Here is a 23,837-nt window from a genome sequence, read left to right on the forward strand (position 1 = left end):
CGCTCTTTCCCTTGCTTGTCCTTTTCTGTCCGCTCGTTAAGGAACCCTTATAGTGCCTTTGTCTGTCTACGAATGACCGTTGCCTAGGTCAAGTGAGTGGATAACCGACACGATAGAAAACATCAATAGTCCATGGATGGCCTACAAGAACTGTATCCGACAGCTGGCGCTGCGATCAGGCAAGACTACGTCTGACGGGAAATAAAAACAGAACTGACGAGTTTTATATTTTTATTGATTTGTGTATAAATTGCCTCAGATCAAGCTTAAATTTGTAACAACTAAAAATTAGGTTAGTGACAGATGAACAGAGCTTCAAACTTTACATTTCAGAGTAAAATAAAATTAAAGATGCTGTAAAACAAGTTAAATATTACTCTTACAATCTTGGGACTTAATAATTTAATTTCATTGATTTACAAGTGGTCAAGAGAACTCAGAGGGCGCGCGCGTCTCGTGGCGAGGCCCTGGCGCGAGGTAACACACACTGCTGAGTACGTACGCCGCCGGCCGCCGCTACTGTCGAACAACTTCTACAATACTATCTAATATTTGTCAACAGCTATAAATAAACACTATTATATATAAAAATATGCGCATGCCGATAAAACAATAAAAACAGCTGTGGAGTGAGTAATAAAAAGATATCTGTGATCTTTTTTAGCGTTATTACATCAATGTTAACTGTTTGAGCCCTTTCGGCGCTCTAAAGGGTTGAAAACGTTAACTGATCGGTAAGTATCGGCGCTGAGCAAGAGTACCGACGCGGTCACTTTCTGATATCACGGAGAAATTAACTTTATCATTGTCATATTGTTTGACACCGACACATTGCTCGCTCGGCTCGAAGCGATACTTGGTAGGGAAGCAAGATCACTTTACCATAACGTAAGTTAATTATTCAATGTTTTCAGAAAGTGTTCGCCGCTTCCCTGCTCTTAGTTTGCGCTGACTCTAAAGCTCTCACGATCCGGCATCTAGCATTAGGACATTTACTATAATTCTAGGCGGCTACGGGGCGCCCCGGAGGGTAGGCAGTGACGTCATCGCGGGTCGTCAATCGACACTTCCACACAGGTCTTTCTGGGGGGTTAAAAAAACACTTCAAAGCAATTCATCTAAAAAATGGCCCTGATTCCTGCAGACACCTAATTTTATTTTAAATCATATCGGTCCTTTTCATATCCTCCTTTTTAGAATGGGAGAATGAATGAATAGCCCCGACGAATAAAATAGGTATCTCGCTGATATGCAACCCGTTAGACGTGTGCTGTCAACTTAATTCTGTCCGGTTGTTGGCAAATAAAATTTCGGGTGGGTATTTTTAAATGCTGCATAATATTGACGTGTGTTCCATATATTTTATGCCTGTCGATTACCCGTCCCTTTCCTTTTCGGCGGATGAAAAAATGACAGGTATAACTTAAAATAAACTTAGATGGTGTGTACTGGAAACCAGCACCAATAATTGCGCAATGCAAAATATCAAATAGTTAATATTGCTTTTTTTTAGGTCAATTGCTTCGATGTGGCTTTTTAACACCCCTGGGCCGCGGGCGCCCCGTCGCTTCTACCGCTGTCCGCGAACATACACTAGTACATTTTTCGACTATGTGAATATGGTATAGGTATTATAAATTATTCTTCTATTACAATATGGTGTCGATTAGACCTTATTCAATTATAATTTCGAGTCTGACAGTTTTAAAATGGGAGCATAGCGATCGAAAAATAGTCACAGACGAAGTTCGCACCCAATTTGTTGTCTTTGTTTTTTTGTACCGGATGAGAGCCCCATTTGTCTGGCCAAGTAGTCAATGTCGTCTGAGGTAAACTACCTTCAATGGATCCCTCGGCTGCAATATTTCACCTTATTTTTTAACTAGACGATTACATTGGTTAGAAAGGGAAATTTACTCGTTTTAAAAAAGAAATGTTCTATTTGTCGAAAGATTATAATAACACAGCAATTTATGTCAATACTCCCTGTGATAGGCAACAATAAAAGTTGCCTGTATAATACGTATACACGTCTAGCGCGATTAACAGCAATAAGCTAGTTTCCAACTAGTCAAATCAGTTTTTTTACTAAATGTCAAAACACGAAATTACTATGCATATTTCATGAAAAAGCACACTGGGACGTCATAGAAAAACGTGATAAAATGTCGGTCTAATATTAATATTAAGATATTTTTCATTAAAATTCATAAATAAGTTAAATAGAAAATGTTTTTCGTCAGAATTAGATCAGGGGGGTTAAAAAGGCCACATCGAAATAAAAAAAAATCAATCAATTGATCTGTGGCCTTTTTAACCCTCCCTGTCTATTTAGTAATCATAATTTCATAATAGGCTTGTCAAATTCCAACGAGTCAAATCAGTTACTTTTTACTAAAGTGCCGAGGTTTTTCTTGCAGCTTCTTTTCCCCGGCTATACAGGTTGCGAGAAGCTGCAGTAGTTTTAGGCGGATGAGACTTCGTTATGTAAAAATTGACGACTCAATGTGTTACTATGTTACCTACAGAATAAAGATATTTTTGTATTTGAATTTGAATAAACTTTGTATTTAAAGCATACAGTGAAGTCATACGAAAACGTGATAAAATGTCGTACTTATTCATAAATAAGTTAAATAGAAAAAAAAAATATTTTTCGTTAGTTTTATATCTGTATTTATTTAGCCATCAGAATTTCATAATTTATCTTGTACACGAACCAATTTGTCTCTGGCAAATGATACTACCCAATTCGTTCTTTCGTTTCTATTATACATCGAGGTACCCACGCTCTATTTTCCGATCATGCATCCCAAATCGAACTGTCAAACTAAAAATGTTACGTCCAGAATGGACCCTATTATATTGGTATCTTATTTATTATTGCTTTTGAGTTTCGATTTAGTTTTTAATTAATCTATTTACATATAAATACAGGTATATATCGACATGAATACAACAATTAGTGAATATTTCCCTCGTGAGTTAGTACTACGTAACAATTTACTATTTTATATAACATAAGGCGTCATGGTGTTTTGGGGTTATCATACGTAACAAAGGCTCGAATGAGGGACTTTCCAGGCGTGCCCCAAAAACAATACAGATGGCGTTGTATAGCTTTAACACTTTCAAGGACAGAACGTCTAATGACGTTCCGATTCCAAAGTGTCATACTATCTATGAACCATCAATGACCCATGGTCTCTGTCCGTGAAAGGGTTAATGTCATATTTACCTATTTTCTCATTACTCTATTTTCTCATTACATAAAATACAATGTAATGGCAAAAACATATATATAAATAATAGTTATATATTTGGTTCAAATTATGTATGCCACTGGATGCGGGCAGCGCAGGACCGATCGTCGTGGAGATCCTTGGGGGAGGCCTATGCCCAGCAGTAGGCGTCATACGGCTGGTGATGATGATGTATGCCACCATCACCATCACCAACCCATTAACGTCCCCACTGCAGGGACACGGGCCTTCCCTATGGATGGATAGGGAGATCGGGCCTTAAGCCACCACGCGGGCCCAGTGCGGATTGGTGGTTATTAACGACTGCTAATGCAACCGGGACCAACGGCTTAACGTGCCTTCCGAAGCACGGAGGAGTTCGAGATGAAAACTATTTTTTTGTGGTCACCCATCCTATGAACGGCCTTTGCGAAAGTTGCTTGACTTCAACAATCGCAGACCGAGCGCGTTTACCGCTGCGCCACCGAGCTCCTCGACTTATGGAATTACGTTGCTACCTATATTGCTTCTCTTCATTTTCATTAGAATAATAATGGGTGGAAAATGTAATCGTGTCTGTAATAAAAAGTGTTCGAATCCTCACATAAAATAATGTGGCAACATTAGATTTAAGTTTTTTAATTCGACCACTCTTTCCCTTCAACTCTTTGCGTAATCTTTCAAAATGTAACTTTATAATATAATCCTATTAAATACAGTCCACTTTTAACTTTTATGTGCAATTTCATTAAAATTTACTCCAGTTCCGCACAAAAAGGTTCATCATGTTTACCCAAAAACAAAGATAAAAGATGCATAATGTCTTTTGTCCATGAAATGAGAAATAAAAATATGTACAGCGCCATCTAGTGTTCGAGGAACACAGCCTGGAAAGTCGCTCATCGTTCTTAATTACGTTATATTGGCAGTACTGGCGGATACAGCTTCAGCTGGTAACATTCTTATAAAAATTACACAAGTAAGCACTATAATTCCAGTGACCAAGGTTCTGTTTCACGACGTACTGATAAATGTATCCAGAACATATCTGGCAATAGACTACTACTACAGATTTATCAGTTAGATAAGCTATATCAACAACTGCTAATATATTAGCATTAAGGCCGCCTATTGTACTAATATTTCTCTTTTGTTTCTGTCTTTTTACCGACTTCAAAAAAAGGAGGAGGTTCTCAATTCGACCGTATATTTTTTTTAAATCTCCCGTGTGTGCAATAAAGTACGTGTTATGTTATCAGACAGTTTATCAGCAAGTGGTGGAACGGCCCTTATTGTGAGTCTACCCAAGTAGGATCTGCCTACCAATGTATAGTTTATTCCTGCCCGTGCAACGGTGGCCTCCACATATGCTACACATTGGCCAGTGTGAACATACCCTAACTCTGTATCTGCTCCATGAGACTGACGCAAAAACATTCACTCCAGACGGCCTAGACAAAACGCTTTCGCTGTCGTGAACTCAAACATCAGAACTGGCTAGTTTCCATTCAGACAAATCAGTTCCACTTTACTAAAAGTCAAAACGAGAAATTACTGTGGAATTTGTACGAAAACGTACACCGTGACGTCGAAGAAAAACGAACTCATTGTTGCGTTTTTCTTGATTATAGTATAATAAAAACGTCATTTTTGACAGTTGTTGTAAACGGAGAATATGTAGAGACAATGTCATCCAAGTGAGACAAGATTCTCGTCGACATAAAGGACCAAACTACTGTATTATTGTCTTCAACGACCGCCAAATGAACCAAACTTAGTTGTTCTTTAGCTTCGAAACGCAAACGAATTATTAATTTTCAACAGGCAAAGATTTTGTATATCATCGCCTCATATATTCTTATCAGATGATTTATACAGTGTCTAGGAGACACTTTTTTCCATGGCTATATAAGCCTACGCGAGAGCGGCAAGGCCTACCACACGCCCTGCAGATGTAGCCAGTGGCAGGAAAATAATTATTAGCTACATTATAATGTTACAGCCTCCGTGGTTAGAGCGTTAGGCTCTCAATCGGGAGGTCTGAGTTTGATTCCCGATGGGCACATTGTCGAAATTACTTTGCGAGACTGTCCTTTGTTTGGTAATGACATTGCAGGCTTGAATCACCTGATTGTCCGAAAAAGTAAGATGATTCCGTGCTTCGGAGGGCACGTTAAGCTGGTACCGGCTATTACCCGTAGAACACCTGTACCGACCCGCAGTGAAGCAGCGTGGTGGAGAACGCTCCATACCCCCTCCGGTTACTTGAGGGGGATCCTATATCCAGCAGTGGGACGTATACAGGCTGTTTATGTTATGTATATGTAATTAGTGATTAATATCAACACGCATTGGACAAAACAATTTCTAATATAATTTGCTATTACCGGCATAATCAGACGGGAGAGGGGGTTTATGTCAATTCATTAGTTATTCAGTCATTAATAAATTCATTAAACCATATAATAGATTATTTGTACACATCAAAACCTGTCCTAAAAAGACTGCGAAATACAGTATACATTAAATAAAGACATCTATCTATTGCCCAGTCACCAGTGGAAACATGTTTAAGGGTGGTATTTATAAACTAATCTCAGCTGAGACTGCCCTCGAGATCATGCTCAAGTCCCTGTTTTTATATAAGAACTGTCACATAGACATGATCTTGAGGGCAGTCTCAAAGCTGAGATTAGTTTATTAATACCACACTAAGATGCAAATGCGTTGTCGGCCGCAGCTTGCGCGTACTGGGGCCTCTTTTTTAATTGCTCGCCATCAACTCGCGCGCCAAAATATATGTACCTCATCTTGCAAATGACAAGTTCGTACGTACTACTTCAAGGTACGTGAAATCCATACTAATATTCACACCCCGGACACTTCATACAACCTCGTTTTACAAAGACACTACACATTGATATTATCAACACGCGCATCTGTGTGTATGACGTCTGACACCATACGATTCAAGTCGTAACTATGTTCGAGGGGGGTGAGGTAAACCTAGCGAGTTGCCGATCTATACGTAGTATGATTTCTTATCCTATGCTAATATTATAAATGCGAAAGTATGAAATATGATGTGTGTCTGTCTGTTTATCCGTCTTTACGGCAAAACTGAGCGACAAATTGACGTGATTTTTAAGAGATAGTTGAAAGGGATGGAGAGTTACATGGGCAACTTTTCGTCTCTTTCTAACCTCCCACTTCCCTAAAATGAGGGGTGGAAGTAAGTATGGAGTATTCCGTAATTTTCAACAACTAACAAAAAAAATTTTTTGGGAATCTGCCCCCACCACTTTAAACAGGGGGTGAAATTTTATATGGGATTTTATCGCAGTTTTCAAGGTAGAAAGCTAAAAATTGGTACGTTATCCCGTATTGGTGTTACTCCGAATTTAACGCGAGCGAAGCCGCGGGCAAAAGCTAGTGGGTATATATTTTGGAACGTGACTTGAAGACGAGCAATTAAAAAATAAGGTCCCTGGCCGAACGAAGCGTCAGATTTAACCCCATCTGTCGCCTCCAAAATATTATTATTACTCCCTATTGCAATATATCGTCGCCATAGTGAAAATCGGTATAATCCGCGGCGTGTAAGTTGAATAAAAACGGTCGTCCGCGCAGGTAGCGTCTCTGGTTGTCATGGTTACGCGTTGCCTGTCGCGTACCCTCATATCGCATTTCAATGGAGACCCAATAATTTGTCACTGCACATTCAAGGTCATTGTACAAGTTATACGCCGCGGATCATAAACCCGCGTTGTTGGGCCTGACGCTGCGTACGGAAGGCGCGTAACTTTTCTAGACAGGGAAAACGACGGGCGCGAAACATTTATACAAAATAAAACGAATTCAAGCAGTTAACAATTCGTTGTAAGTTTTAAATATGGAATGGTACTAACAAAAGTTACATTTTTTTAATAAGTTTACGTCATTCCCATTGTTAACCCGCGTGCCGACAACTTGTACAGTCACTAGTACTAATATGTACTTTGATACCATGTCACATTAACGTTTTTGACAAAATAAACCGTAAGTCTCATTAAATTTCAAATATGATAGTGATACAGGGTTCTAAAGTGGGTACATGATATTACTCATGACTATACACGTCACTCGATTGTAGATTCTCACAGCTGCGGTCGGAAAAGTTGCTATATTACATTTGTTTTATTGATTTACTACATATTTACAGTTCTAGTTCATACTTCATACAGTCAAGTTCATGGGAAAAAGCTACTCAGCAATGAAATCCGTCATCAATAGTCGTCACACTGTGAGGATATTAAACGCCATTCGCTAATATTTAATGATAACCCCACAATTAGAATAGTCTTGCACATTTTAAAATTACCACCATAATATACAATATCCAGGTACGGGCACTGACCTCCACTGCATAGCTGTTGAATTTTAGGTCTATTGGGGTAACACGAACAAAATATTTCATATGATTCTTTTTCATTTTAAAGCTTTTTTTCTTTTGCATAGCGAGAACGCGTGACTACATCTTACTGTCAACGGCTCGAATTCAGCTGGGGCTCTCAACCAGTATTTTCGACTTGATGAGTTTTCGACAAGATTGAGCCCGGTTAATAGCCGTTGACTCGCCCCCTAATGCACGGGACATACGCATAGCTAACTCCCTGTTCCGGATTGCTGCTACTGTTAGATTATTACAAAGCCTACTTTGCAAGATAGTTTGGCAGATAATTTTCATAATTAAATTATTTCTGACGAAATTATGCGTGTGATTTTAGAAAGTGAACTATCCGTGTATTTTAGTACTGTCAGCCAGCAGTCAAGATGCGCGCCCGCGCCTGCTTAGTTCTGCAATCATAGCTGTGTTACTGTGCTTTATTATGTAATAATACTTCTAAATTATGCTTCACTGGGCAGCGTAAAGAATCACAATCTTATAATCATCGATCACAAACTGGTCTATGGGCCCTCCTACCCACAGCTGTGACGTCACTACCGCCTAGCGTGGTGTACTGCTACCCCGGCAATATTGACACGCAACATTGACGCGCAACATTACCACGCAACATTGACACGCAACATTACCACGCAACATTGACACGCAACATTACCACGCAACATTACCACGCAACATTACCACGCAACATTGACATGAATTGCCCACCAACGTTGCGGAATAACGCGCGCTGCCGTGTCGTGCCGTCGTTGCCGAAAATGTCAAGCGTCAATTATCACCTAGTGGATAGCTTAATATACCCAACCCTGGAACGGACTGTCCTGTTAAGAAATAAAAATAATACCGTCGCGTTCCGTCCGACAGATGTGCAGTAGGAGTGGTCCCGATCTAAGAGTAAATAATCTAAACGTAAGCTAAGCATTTGACTATTTGCGTATTTTGGCGGCGTTATCGGCGTTCTCCTTGAGTATCTTGGATTTGAGGTGGTCCTTGTACTTGAGGATGCCGCCCTCCCACTTGGTCACCGTGCCGTTCTCGCATATCCAGATCTCCTCAGCCACCTGGAAGGATACATGCATTGTTGTACTTGTCGTCACGTGGTGTCCACTAGTCAAATCAAACAAAGGTGCCCATTCTGGCAGACAGCAACTCAATTTAGGCGGCCTTATTACAAAACGAAGACTAAAGATAAACCTGAGGGCTGAAAAGGCCACATTGAAGCAATTCATCTATTTGACATTTCTTGACATTACGCATTGTTTTTATACGCAAATGTCAAATAGAATAAAACAAGGTATGCTCAAAAGTGATAGCTAACATTTTAAGGTTAGCTGCGCTGACGTCATCCTACCCTACGTTGCCATTTCGCAAAAAATAAACTACCTACGACTAATATTTTTAATTTATTTTGCAAGGCAATTTTAAACTTTTAGTAAAAGATTTACTTACAGTTTAAACGTTTTTTTATATACGTGACAAGTGATAGTAATTAAGTACGTTAGTCAGTAATTCAAGAATAGAATAGAATCTTTATTTGCTTTAAACACGGTATACAGAGATGGAATAAATTATACAGGTCCATGACATGTAACATGTGTGTGACATGTGTGTATTCGCTTATATTTCTTTAATAAAATTGAAGTCCTTGGAATGAGGGAGATACCAATTTAATGGTAACACTCATGTAACACTTACGTCATCAAAAGGCTATCAATGACGGTTTTTCATAGAAATGAGCATACCGTGTTTTATCATACCAAGGAAATATTGATTGTTAGATGAATTCGATGTGGAAGTATATCTTTTTAGCCTTCCAAGTTTAAAATAAAGTCCGCGCCGAAAACGAAGTGCCGCGGCGTTAGAGACGCAGAATCTGCATAGAATTATGACTTGTTAATTAAAACTTAATTCAGACCCCTCCGGACTCGTGGTCACACCAGGTTGTCACACCAGTATGACAAACAGGAATTTTATTCTTGTTTGTCACACCGCTAACAATATAACACCTTTTATCACACCATTGTTAGTGCGGAGAATATTCCTATGATAAAAAATATATCGATATTTGCACTGAGGCATTATATTTGTGCAAAGAGATTATTTATGTTAGCGCATTCTTTTTGTTTATTCCTATCTTCTATCACTGGCGACCTAATGGATTTTTCCATAATTACCATATTTTTTTTATTTGATAATAAGTCATATTGTCGCATTAACTACTTGGCCGGACAAATGGGGAGCGCTGAATGCTCTAACCCGGTACAACATTTAAGACAACAGGCCTGAGGGTGCCCAATTGGGCGCGAACCTCGGCTCAAGGCGTCGTCTGAGAGGAAAAATGTTTGAAAGAATTAATCGACCCTAGGGGGTCGATAGTGATAAGTTTCTGTTAAATAAAGTATAATTTCGTAAATAAAATCAATTTTAATTTATACGCCGATAAACACAGCACTACTTATAATGACAAGTCAGGATAAAAGTTGTTGTATTGTTAGCGGTGTGACAAACAAGAATAAAATTCCTGTTTGTCATACTGGTATGACAACCTGGTGGGACCACGAGTCCGGAGGGATTCAGACACCAGTAACCTACTTTGTACCTTCTTTATAATGCTGCTACTTTTTACACAATACACATTATTTTGGCCCTTTTTATATCATACCTGGTTGATAAGTCTGAAGTCGTGGCTGACGAGGACCATGCCGCCGTCGAACTCGTTGACGGCGTCGGCGAGCGCGTCGATGGTCTCCATGTCGAGGTGGTTGGTGGGCTCGTCCAGTAGCAACAGGTGTGGGGTCTGCCACGCGAGCCACGCGAACACCACGCGGCACCGCTGCCCGTCCGATAGCTGACGCATCGGGCACACCTACCGGGGCCAAATAAAGTAATGTTATGTACTACCATCAAGTTTACGTAAATATGCCCACGATTTTCCGACCTATATACTCAAAGTCAAAAACATCTGTGAATAAAGATAAATTCGTAAATAATCGTAAATTTGTACGTAAATATATTTTTGTTGAACGTCTGATGAGACGTTGTTGTCTGGTGGAAGTATGACGTGTGCGGATGCGTTTTGAACTACTGCAGCTTCACAACCGTATAGCCGAGGAAAAGTAGCTGCAAGAAACGCTCACCTGCTGACGACCAGTGAGGCCGTAGCGCCCGATGATCTTGCGCATCTCCTCGCGCTCGCGCACGTCAGGAAACTCCTTCATCATGTAGTCGAGCGGCGACAGTTCCAGGTCCAGCAGCTCGTGCAGGTGCTGGTGGTAGCGCCCGATGCGCAGATGCGAGTTCTTGCGGATCATACCCGTTGAAGGCACCAACTATAACGTCATATTCAACATTATAAACTTATAATTGAGTAGTTTCCTAGGTCAAAGATAAATTATGAAATTCTAATTACTAAAATATAAAGACAGATCTCAAAGTGACAAAAACCGTTTTCTTTTTTCTATTCAACTTATTCATGAATTTTATAGATTTTTATAAACTCGACTTTATAAAAGAATTCATGTTTGAAACATGAATTCAAACTCCTAAAGTCGAATTGAAGATGTCCGGTGAATGGCTATAGGTTCGTTCCCATATAATAACATGAGACTTCAACTTAGTTGGAGATGAGTAGGTGTATATACTATATAACACCGTATATCTTACATCGTGTCCTGCGTGCCCGAACACCTGCACGCAGGAGGATCTGATGAGCGCTGCAGATAGCGCCATACTTGTTGCCAAGTTTTGGGCCGATACAATTTAGTTTGCCATCGACACGATAAGAAGAAGAATACACCGTATAATATATACTCTGCCACTAATACTACGTATGTTGTGTTATGTGAGGCCTCCAGACACAAGCTATGTCGCTTAAATGGATACTTACTTTTATTATTATTTTTATGATTTTGGTTTGTTTTTCTTTTTGTTTTTTTCTGTGTATTGATTTCCGTGTGGTTTCTGTCCTGTGTTAAATGTAATGTACCTGTCTGTCTGTGTCTGTGGTGTCCGAAAGTAATAAATGTTTCCTTCTTTCTTTAAATAGACACCCCAATCCACTAGTACTTAAGGCTTTTCGTACACTAGTTAGCGATACTCACGTCTCCGTAGAGCAGTTTGAGCAGTGTAGACTTGCCGGCACCATTAGGTCCGACCAGCGCGAGCCTCGTGTCCAGGTCGATACCGAACTCCAGGTTCTTGTAGATCCACGGCCCGCTGTCCGTGTACCTGAACGATACGTTCTACAACAAATAATAATCATTATTTTGACGTAAAACACGCAATGCTGGCGTAACATTATAGACGGCGATACCTATCACGTTGGTAAAACAGAAAGCTGCGATGAATGTACCTTTGACTACGCCAATTGGGTCGTGTACTAGATTCAAGATAAATTATGAAATTCTGATTACTAAATAAATACACATCTAAAACAAACGAAAACTTATTTATGAATTTTAAACAAGAACAACGTAATAAATAATAGGTCGGACACTTTATCACGTTTTTCTATGACGTCGGAATTTGGAATTTGTAATATACGTTGTGCTGTGACAACTTTGTTAGCGCGTTTCAGGTCCGATAAGCGCCATCTGTGTTGTATGGGCGAAATAACTAAACCGGCCAGCCTACATAAGCATTTTGATGAGAGTGAAAGTTCCTACTGGTTACGCGGGATACATATCATAACGAAAACTTTTGAGGGATGATTCAGGCCATGATTCTGAGTTGATATCAAGTGGAATTTTCCGTCGCAATATGGAACGGAAAATAATTAAAAAGAAACAAAAAATATCATGAATTTTCCGACACATTTTCTTTAACTTTAACTCACCTGCACCATAATAACAGGCGGAGGCACCTTCCCGCAGGACGGGAAGTAGAAATTGAGGGTCTTGTCGTCGACCACCTTCTCCGTGAGCCCCTGAGCCACCATCTTGGCCAAAGTCTTCTCCTTCGACTGAGCCTGCCGAGCCAACTTGGCTGAGCCGTGACCGAAGCGGGCGATGTAATTCTGCAACATAATGCATCATTAGGTTAAGTTACACTACACAACTATGTAGTTACGACAATTCTTTTTTGTGGTTTGGTAAGACACATCCATAATCCGTATTAAAAATGCCAAGGAAATCTGTGTTACCTCTTCAGGCTGAGCAAATAATTGATGGAAGCCGCCCTGGGAGAGAGGTACACAAAACGATGTTTTCTGAATCCAACCCAGCACCTCGGGATTGTTAACCTACGCCTAACCACTAGGCAACAGTAACAGGATGTAGGTCTGGGAAGTTATAGGTCCACAAGAATCTTGTGGCACTTCGATGACATTGATTGGAGGCCGCTAGTGTTTATAGGATACGACATTAGTTCCCATTATGGCCACGTGCAAAATAAACTTGTCGCTATATAGGGAAAGTTACATAATACGGACCTTCATATGCGCGATCTGATCCTGCTCCCAGTTGTACTGCTTCATCTGGTTCTCGAGCAGCTCCATGCGCGTGCGCACGAACGCCTCGTAGTTGCCCGTGTAGTACTTCAGCCGCCGCTTGCTCATGTGCACGATGTTCGTGCACACGCCGTTCAGGAAATCTTGCGAGTGCGAGATCAGCACCAAAATTCGCTTGTAACTGCGCAGAGATATTATAATAATAAATGTCTATTTACTTGTACGCAAAAGTGTATAGTATGTACACTAACTGGGTGTACACCCACTCCTAGTCAGCTATGTTTTAGCTATGCCTATTGCCATTCTTCTTATCGTGTCGATGGCAAACTAAATAGTGTCGGCCCAAAACTTGCCATTAACTGGGCACAAATCTAAACAAGAATTCAAACTCACAAGAGTCGAATTCATTGGTTTAATTCCCGTACAAGTACGTACCAGTAGCTACTCAAGTACGTATGGGTATAGTGACATAGTAACGAATACTGACAGCCTCCGTGGTCTAGTGGTTAGAGCGTTAGGCTCACGATCTGGAGGTCCGGGTTCGATTTCCGATGGGGACATTGTCGAAATCACTTTGTGAGACTGTCCTTTGTTTGGTAAGGACTTTTCAGGCTTGAATCACCTGATTGTCCGAAAAAGTATGATGATTCCGTGCTTCGGAGGGCACGTTAAGCCGTTGGTCCCGGCTATTAGCCGTAAAAACACCTCCACCAACCCGCATTGGAGCAGCGTGGTGGAGTATGCTCCTTACCCCCTCCGGTTGATTGAGGGGAGGCCTGTGCCCAGCAGTGGGACGTAAATAGGCTGTTTATGTATGTGTAACAAATACTGAGGGGGATGATTCAGACCTTGATTCTGAGTTGATAACAAGCGGAATGACCTGTCTGAAAATTTATGATTTTTTTGTTTTTAACATTAATTTCTGTTACATAATTTTGCGATGGAAATTTCTACACTTGATATCAACTCTGAGTCATGGTCTGAATCATCGTCAAAGTTTTCGTTACAATGTCACTAAACTCACTAACACCCTGTCGCAGATTCTGCATAGCAATATTATGAATTTTGAAGCAGTGTCATTAAAATCCGGCGACTTCTTTCGTGCGCGAATTATTATTTCAAAACTAGTTTTTCTTCGTTTCTTAATAAGGCGGTAACAGTCCTGCCAATAATAAATAAACAAGCGGTGAACATATGTTTAAGTTATTCATATTATTGGATAATGGAATTAAATTTCGCTTGTCTGTCAAATATTTGAACACGTGTTCGCCGCTTGTTTGTTTTGTATCCGCAAAACAGAAAGAATATAAGAACAAAAGACTGTTATTTGCTGGAAAATCTAGAAATCTTTTGAGTATAATAATTTAATAATAGGTTTAAAGAAATCTTTATTCTCAATAAGAATACAAATTCACTTACTTGAGAACTTAAAAACTAAGTATACGTACAAAAGCATTTTGAGGGTATATGATAAATAAGAGCTACAATAACATTTTTTTTTTAATTCGAATATGGCATAGCTTGCTTCACCAGTGTATTCTGAGTTGAGACATTGCGTTCGCAGCATATTAAATCACGCGGACACATTCCAATATAAACTGGTTGCCCGGTTGGTACAGAGAGTAGTATCATGGATGTCTTAAACTGCGATTTGTTAGATATGGCATTATATATTATTACGTTTTAAATTATATATATGTCGTGGCCAGATCATAGAATTGACCATTTCATGAAATGATCGACCATTTCATGAAATGGTCGTATTTCATGAAATGGCCAACTTCAACTGACCATATCGTTTAAACGTCAGCGTTTAATGATATTTCCATCCACGTTTGGCCATATCATTAATGTAGGGTGTCCATGATAAGTGGTGTAATAAAAACGCGAAATAAGGTAGGAAATAATGTATTACTCTAGTACAAAGTACAAAAATGTTTAAAAGTCAATTAAAAATTAAAAAGTCATTTTCGATTAACGGAGTGTTGATGTAGTTGACATATACGCCGTAACTGCATCTCGCTTTGAAGTCGTCGTCATATTTTTTGACACTATTTCATGCCATTGGTCATTATTCAGTATACTTTTCGTGTGTAAGATAAACATACTGGCGGCGTAGGGGTGGCCCAAGGGCCACCCCCGCCGCACCCTAACCTACCGTTATGCCTTGTAAAAATTATAAAAAAAAGGATTATGATAATTTAAGTTATGGCAAAAACATTTATGCGTTTTAATAGAATCCTGTTTCAAGTAGTTAATGCCATCTGCGACATATCTACAATAAGTCACGTCAAAAAAAGAAACTTTACGGACAGTAGGATCGTCCATATTTTTCTTTTTTAAAATTAATATCTGTTCATTCGCAGTTTTAATTATATCATATTTTGAAATCCAATAATAGTCCATTGATTTACGTAGCGTGGTCACTCGACCTTCATTATTTGCCATATAACCTAAAAATAAAAATAAAGTTGCTGTCTACTGTTAATACGAGTTTTTCTTTTCACCTTAGTGTCAAAACATTGCTTCAATGCACTTTTATCTTGTATTTGCTCATTATTATTCGTATTATTCGCGTTCACACAAGAATAATTATTGTCCGCCGCCATTATGCAAAACATAAACAAAGCGACACCAGCGCCACTACCGGTGGATAATGTTACTATTTTACGATATGATCGCTAACGTTTGGCCATATCATGAAGTAATCATGCATTTAGTTGGTCATATCGTTAAACGTTTTGTGTTCATTGATCTGGCCAAACCACATCATGATGTGGCCAACGAATGTTGTTCTATTTCATGAAATACGACCATTTCATGAAATGGTCGATCATTTCATGAAATGATCAATTCTATGATATGGCCACGATATATATATAATTATATATGTATATATAATATATTGGGTCAGTAGTAGCTATTTAATTTTAGACTTATTATAAATGGTGACATGCTTTTTTTTAAAGGATTTAATGTAAGTTGCTTGACACAAACTTTTTTAGGGACTTTTTGAAGATTGTCTGATAATAATAACTATTTATTTTTCCGTGATAGTCCTGTTCGGAGAACGCGTGAGTTACATCGTAGTGTCACTGGTTCAAATCCTGGCTCGGACTGTAAACCACTGAATTCCTTGAATTCAAATGTTTCGATCATAGACAATTAATATCACGTGGTTTCCAAAATTCTGCCCGGTTAATGACAATAGGCTCGCCCCCTATCACATGAGACTTTAGCTGGAGAGGAGTCGGTGTATTGTATACAAGACGTTCTTCTTCTATCGTGTGGGTTGTGAGGTGAATTACCAACCTCATCGACCCAAGTGTTAGGGTTATTACTGAGCCGCCAAAGGCCCCTGACATGGCTCATGTAACGACTACTTACTTACATCAGTAAGTAGTAACCGGGACCAACAGCTTAACGTGCCTTCCGAAGCACGGATCATCTTACTTTTTGGACAATCAGGTGATCAGCCTGTAATGTCCTAACCAATCTAGGGATCACAAAGTGATTTTTGTGATATGTCCCCACCGGGATTCGAACCCGGGACCTCCGGATCGTGAGCCCAACGCTCAACCACTGGACCACGGAGGTCGTCTATACAAGACAAGACGTAATACTATATTATGTATTATGGTTGTGGTTTTTTTCTTTTAGTAAAACTAATGTCGTTGAAATGATAATGCCGTGGTTTTCCCTTCGCAAGTTGGAAGGTCAGATAGGCAGTCGCTTCTGTAAAAAAACCGGACCTGTCAAACCTTCAGGTTAAGTAAGCGGACCCTGTGAAAAACGGAACAATGCTAGGGAGATGATAAAATGAGGTTTGACGATTTTATGTCCATCAGTGTATGTCTGTCTGTTCGCACTTACTGTTTGAGCTCCTCTTCGAGCCAGACGCAGGCGTCCAGGTCGAGGTGATTGGTGGGCTCGTCCAGCAGAAGCAGGTGAGGCTTCACGTACAACGCACGCGCCAACGCTATGCGCATGCGCCAACCTGCACACCACACATACCTTCGATCAACAATACTGTTGCCTATCGTTAAGCCACACTACCCACTATCGATCTTCTTCTATCGTGTGAGTTGTGAGGTGGATTACCAACCTTATCAAACCCTGGTGTCAGGGTTACTATAGAGCCGCCAAAGACCCCTCATGTAACGACTACGTATTTACATCAGTAAGTAGTAACCGGGACCAACGGCTTAACGTGCCTTCCGAAGAACGGATCGTCTTACATTCGGACAATCAGGTGATCAACTTGTAATGTCCTAACCAAACTAGGGATCACAAAGTGATTTTTGTGATATGTCCCCACCGGGATTCGAACCCGGGACCTCAATTCAATTCAATTCTCAATTATTTATTGCATTCCATGTAGTACAATGGGGTGGGGTGGGGTGACCTCCGGATCGCGAGGCCAACGCTCAACCACTGGACCACGGAGGCCGTTGCACTATCGATCACCACTATACACTATCGATAGTTGAAAAAAAAAATAGTATCGATAGTTTGACAGCATCGATACTACCGATAGTTTTGCTTCCGACGTTTGCCTAAAATTGAGGTGTTCCATAAATTTTAAGTCTGAATGTTATGCCTTTCGATTTACCCGTTCCTATCCATTTCGGCGGATAAGTAAATGACGGGTATAACTTAAAATAAAATTACGAGGTGTCTGCAGGAATCGGGGCCATTGTGTGGTTTATAAAAAATAGAGTATTATAGTATCAATATGGAGGAGCTCGGTGGCGCAGCGGTAAACGCGCTCGGTCTGCGATTGTTGAAGTTAAGCAACTTTCGCAAAGGCCGGTCAAAGGATGGGTGACCATAAAAAAAAGTTTTCATCTCGAGCTCCTCCGTACTTCGGAAGACACGTTAAGCTGTTGGTCCCGGCTGCACTAGCAGTCGTTAATAACCACCAATCCGCACTGGGCCCGCGTGATGGTTTAAGGCCCGATCTCCCTATCCATATCCATCCATAGGGAAGGCCCGTGCCCCAGCAGTGGGGACGTTAATGGGCTGATCATGATCATGATAGTATCAATATGGACCCTCTTGGCCGGCAGGATAGCTTAGTGGGTGTCATTGGAGACGTTTTAGTAAGATCTGTTTTTTTCGCTTGCTCGCTAATGATAATAAGTCACTGTGTACAGTCATGAGCAATATAATATACCCACTTTACGACTCTGTCGCACTAACATATTTGACATTTAGTGAGACTTACTGTTCAATTTGTCAAAAAAGTTAATGTGACATGGTACCAAAGTGTATACATATTAATGCTCGTGACCGTACACCGATTTGTTTCTCAAACTCCCAGTGCCGGTCTTGCACTAATGAGTTATTAATTTAAGTGCATTTTTCACTAACACAGTTGGCTCGACCGTTATAGACGGCGAAACGGCTCTCCACGTTGGTCTAACAGAAGGCGCAGAGGTGCCGGTACTTAGTTCATCTAACGATGGATATCCCTCTGACTAACCCATTGGGATATAGTTGTGAGCTTATGTTATGCTAATAATAATAATGTTGTAGCTAACCTCCGGAGAAGTCCTTGGTGGCTTTCTGCTGCATCTCCTTACTAAAGCCGAGACCGTGGAGGATGTGCGCCGCGCGGGCCTCCGCCGTGTCCGCGCTCAGGTCATCCAGCCGGTCGTAGACATCCATCAGCTGCTCTTGCGCATCTTTTTGGATAAGAAAATGACGGGTATAAGTTAAAATGAAATAAGGAGGTGTCTGCAGGAATTGGGGCCAATGTGGAAATGAACGCTTTATTTCTTTTTTAATTACCGTCATCATCACACGCGACGAGCTCCTCGGCCAGCCGTTCGAGCTTGACGCGCTCCTCGTCCACCTCCATGACGCACTGCAGCGCGGTCTTGTCGGAGGCGGGCATCTCCCGCGTCAGGTGGAAGATGTCGATGTGCTGCGGGATGGGCACCTCGCGCCGCCCCAGCGCAGACAGCAGCGAGGACTTGCCTGCAACGAGCATCAACAATGCAGCAACAACATAAGCTCACGACCATATTATTATGGTCGGCACATTACTGCGCGGGATCCCACGCAGTAATGATATCCCACGCAGTAATGTTCCCGAGAATATTCCCAATTTGGGAACGTTCCCAGCAGTAAAAAGGCGCAATACCTATGTAAAAAGAGCTTTCAAAATGAAAAGAAAATATTTTATTTCACTTTATAATAGTGTACCTAAGTCAGGGTTGATGACTCCTTTTAAGCATAACAGCCTGTGTTAGGAGTCAACACTCTTCCGTAGTAACAAGTGAACATTTGTAAGATTAGGGTCACAGTAGGCTTTATTACCTCACTTTAAGGCAGACAAGACCATTGTACTTGAAAGAACAAATTGAAAAATAAAAGCAACCAGTTACTGTTAAAGAGTTTTTACAACGGGAACATTTCCGGAAATGGCATGTAACTGATCCGAAGGGATTCAGAGGTACATCCATTGTAAGATGATCTAAGTACCCACACCACACCGAGCTTCCTATTAGACTAACTTAATAGGTGATGATCAACAATAGGTACCCCGACCACCACCCCCAGGGTCCCTGGAGAACCGACAATATCTCTCACACATTTATTTTCAAAACATTTTTGCTGGGCACATTAAAATATATTTATATACATTATATACAGCTCAATAAGAAATAATCGAAATAATTTCTAAGGACTTTTTCATTTTTAATTATTTTATTTTATTTTCGTATTTTTTTAATGTTATGTTAGTGTTACCAATTTTCGAACAACCCGTTTTTTTATAGTCATTCACCCCTTCCTGTTGATTGAGGAGAGGCCTGTGCCCAGCAGTGGGACGTATAAAGGCTGTTTATGTGTGTGTGCACCACAATACAACAAAGTACTAAAAAAATTAAGATAAAAATAATTATAACAACCTTTGCCACATTATTATTTCTTTTCAAAAATGATTCTCAAACAAATATTCGCAAATATGAAGAAATAAAAGTGGCTTTAAACATTATAAAGAAAAATTTGTTTCGAATGAATCATTATTGACTTCAATAAAAATAAAAGAAGGAAATTAAGAAAAAAACGCGCAGCACTTTAGCTTTTAAAAGGTGAAGTTTTCAAATACTAACGTTGTTTGTCATTAATTATTTACCAATAAAACATTCAAACATAAGGGTGACAACGCTCAGCGCTCCCCATTTGTCTAGCGAAGTAGTTAATGCCATTTGCGGCAAAAATGAGTAAAAAAAAAATACGTGTTTTCTAGTGGAAAACTAGTTATTCCAGCAAATATCCTCTAACACACACTTGTAGACCATGATTAAGGAAAAACAGAACTAATCCATACTAATTTTATAAATACGAATGAAACTCTTTCTAATACCATTTCATGCTTAAACAATAAACTGTTTTGGACGTGGTATGGAGAATTGAAGATAAGTTTGAGACTCATTCAAGGAGATGAAAAGGGTGGAAAAAAAGACATGTTCCCAGTCGCGGGGAGAAAGCTAGTTAAAAATAATTGTAGCATGAACCCTTTGTACCAGTCATTATCATTGACAAGATTGTAATGATATACTTTACAGTCATGTAGTATAAAATATTCTACAAGTACAGTCAATGTCAGTCAGTTAGCTTTAAATAAAAAAAAATCTACCTATGAATGCTATAAAATACAAACAAATACATCATACATAATATTTGATTGGTGAACATTATTGAAATAGTTATAAGTAATGAAAGAATGGAACAATCGCTATGCAGTGAAAATGTTTATAAATTATATTCAATCTTAGGTACTTAAATGTTTTAAGTAAGGAAATGTTAATTTTATAGTGTAGTGTTGCTTGAAATTTTTATTTATTGAATAATAAAACATTGTGTAATATAAATAATAGGTGCAATTTATTACATATTTTAAAAATACACGAGCAATAAATGTAGTAAGTTGGTATGTGTTAAATATGTACACAGAAACACACTATGGATAATCAATATAAATCTTTCACGGACAGAGATCATGGGTCATTGATGGTTCATAATAGGTAATATGACACCTTGGGATCAGAACATCATTAGACATTCTGTCCTTGAAAGTGTTAAAAAGAACCTAGTAAAACAAGTATTGTTAATGGGTCGATATGTGATTAAATAAGAAAAACAAATTAATAAGCTAATTGTTTTTGACCTTAATTAATATCAAATGCACTTTTGCCCATTAAAAATAGTTTATTACGTATGAAGCGCATGCTTCCAAAAGTAACTTGTAAAAAAATATAGGATGTATAATACATACCACAGCCATTCAAGCCAACCAGACCATATCTTCGCCCACAATTGAGCTCGAGCAGTGTGTCTTGGAGAAGCTCGCTGCCATAGAATGTGATTGAGAAATTGGCTATTTTGATGTCTCGGGAGCGAGGATGCACGGCCAATGAGCCGGTGCATGATCGTGCCTCAGAATTCATCTTCGCTTCCTCTTCCAATTTAAGGCACAGGGCCTCTATAAAACAAATAAATTTCTTTGCTTTATTCTGTCCCATTTTTATCTACACATACAAATATAATCAAGTTTGCTTAATATTCAATTTCAAAGTCTATATTTGCTTAAAAGATTACATTATATTAAACTTAATTATCAAACAATATGCAAATTAATGAACAGTTGTTCTTTACAGCTTGTCCCTCAGACACAAAGGCCTCTAGTGTTTTCCACATGTTTCTATCCCTTGTAGTTGATTGTCAGTTACTTAATAATATTATTAACTAGTACTTTTAAATTACTTCCTTACAATGTGTTTGCCTTCTAAGTGACCATAAATAAATAAAAGAACAAAGGTTTTTTTTTAATGTACAAGAGACAAAGAATCATCTTTATTTCAGATTTAACAAACTATTGGCCCAAATATGGCATCTAAATTGATAAATCTACTGAAATTTATCAAGTGGAAAGTTACAACATCTTAGTCACAGCTCAGTAGCTACATTTTAACTTCACAATAGTTGTGGCAATGCAGTTTAGTCACAATTACACAACCATTTGCTCTCCACTCTTTATCAACAATGATTGTATTACAACAACATTAGCCAAGAAAGCATAAGCTTATGTTTAAAGTTACAGAAATAAACCACAGGAAGTGGTTAGTATTACAGCTGAAATTAACCCTACTAATGAGTTTGATGTTACAATACATGATTATATTTGTGCATGTTGTATTTAAGTGTACTCGCTAATGAGAGTTGTGGTAAACGTTCGTTACCTTCGGCAGTGAGTTCGCGGTCCTCGGCCGCGGTCCCGTTGGTGGCGGACCCGTTTTCCTCACCCGGCGTGACCCGCGCCACGGGCTTCTTGTTACGGCTACTCGCCGCCTCCTTCTTCTTCTGTTGGGCCCGCTTCTTCGCGTCGGACGGCATTGTGCTGACTGACTAACCTGCAACAGACATCACGTTACAAGTCACACTTGCCACTTCAGAGAAACCACACAATAGTCAACGTTCCACAAAATTTTCCACGCCTGATTACCCTCGCGCGACCTTCAGGCAGCATGCGCGAACAGACACGATAACTTCGTAAACTCTCTTCACATCTTCCGTCGAATTCAAGAAAATACAATCACATTTACCTAAGTAATTTTATTAGATGATAAGCAAGTCGACCGCAGCGTCTACACGTGCTACGTGCTGCTTTGAAAAGAAAGACAAAATTGATTGACAGAAACCCATAGACAATTCCAATGTTTGTTTTTAATATGTTTTGGCTGTGGGCATTTTGGCACTCGACAAGTGACGAATTTTGTCTCAGGCAGGCATAGAGCAACACGGACCTCCCCGCAGCGCAGACAGTTCATAGAACAATACGGACATCCAGCAAGTTATGAATTTAGTTTAGTAGGTTTCTCCAAAAATATTATCGAGTTTGGCTTGAATTGCGTAGCTGAACAAAATGTATTATGGTTTTATTAGACATACCTAATAATAAAATGGAAGACCAAATGTACATACAGGGTGACAGATTTAAGATTATAAGGTACCAATAAGGTACAGATCAAAGGTACAGATAGACATGTCACTAAATGGGCATGCTGCAAAAAACAAAGGCAAAAAAGCAAACTCTATACAGGGTTGCCATGCCACAGCCACACTTACTTACCTTACCGAATCAGGTGGCGGCGCAAGGTTTTTATCGCCTTTATATTCCTAGTTAAGTTTCCCACACCAAATAATATATATAATCGAGACGTAAACAAAGCACTACGTTATTATAGTGCTATGCCTACACTAAAGTTGAACTATGGAAGAGTTCGGTCTATAGGTTATGGCGTTTTCACATCGGACAATTCCGTTTTTTATCCAATCAGTCCGTCAAATGACGGATCCGAAGTGGTCACAGAACTATTGGAATGGTAGCTTGCGTACTAATAGATCGGATGTAGAGCGAAATTAAATGAGAGACTTTCCAAGCTACGTTTCCCAAAAAAATATCAGATGGCGCTATCGAAATTTGTCAGACATAAAAAGAGAAACATATTTCTATACTCAATCTGATTTCTCTACCTATGCCATTACATTATATTTTTAAATAATTATGTGCCCAAGGAATGATGAAATGCGTTATGTAACATTTTCTTTTTTGGGGAACGTATACGAATGTCCTTCAATCCCTGCATCCCTAATAGAGATGCACCGCATATTAGTTCAGAATTCGGCACGAACA

The 23,837-nt window shown here is 39.5% G+C and overlaps 1 protein-coding gene across 1 annotated transcript; it reads right to left on the reverse strand.

Moving 5' to 3' along the window:
• Positions 1-214: 214 nt before the first annotated feature.
• Positions 215-22,832, reverse strand: LOC126380088 (ATP-binding cassette sub-family F member 2). Its single transcript, XM_050029310.1, has 12 exons — positions 22,747-22,832; positions 22,384-22,554; positions 21,420-21,626; positions 18,926-19,114; positions 18,676-18,819; positions 17,006-17,129; positions 13,115-13,313; positions 12,521-12,700; positions 11,787-11,927; positions 10,824-11,015; positions 10,349-10,552; positions 215-8,747 (listed from the first exon to the last, which is right to left on the reverse strand). The coding sequence occupies exons 2-12, from the start codon at positions 22,535-22,537 to the stop codon at positions 8,613-8,615; spliced, it is 1,869 nt and encodes a 622-aa protein (XP_049885267.1). The 5' UTR covers positions 22,538-22,554; positions 22,747-22,832; the 3' UTR covers positions 215-8,612.
• Positions 22,833-23,837: the final 1,005 nt, after the last annotated feature.

The sequence above is a fragment of the Pectinophora gossypiella genome, chromosome Z (assembly GCF_024362695.1).
Source record: "Pectinophora gossypiella chromosome Z, ilPecGoss1.1, whole genome shotgun sequence".
In the NCBI taxonomy this organism is placed as follows: domain Eukaryota; kingdom Metazoa; phylum Arthropoda; class Insecta; order Lepidoptera; family Gelechiidae; genus Pectinophora; species Pectinophora gossypiella.

Bases quoted from the DNA above. Each gene is read 5' to 3' on its own strand.
- LOC126380088 (XM_050029310.1), bottom strand. From the start codon at position 22,537: ATGCCGTCCGACGCGAAGAAGCGGGCCCAACAGAAGAAGAAGGAGGCG. The intron at 21,627-22,383 runs GTAACGAACGTT...TTTGTTTTATAG, and splicing joins CCGCGAACTCACTGCCGAAG to AGGCCCTGTGCCTTAAATTG. The intron at 12,701-13,114 runs GTCCGTATTATG...ATTATGTTGCAG, and splicing joins ATCAGATCGCGCATATGAAG to AATTACATCGCCCGCTTCGG.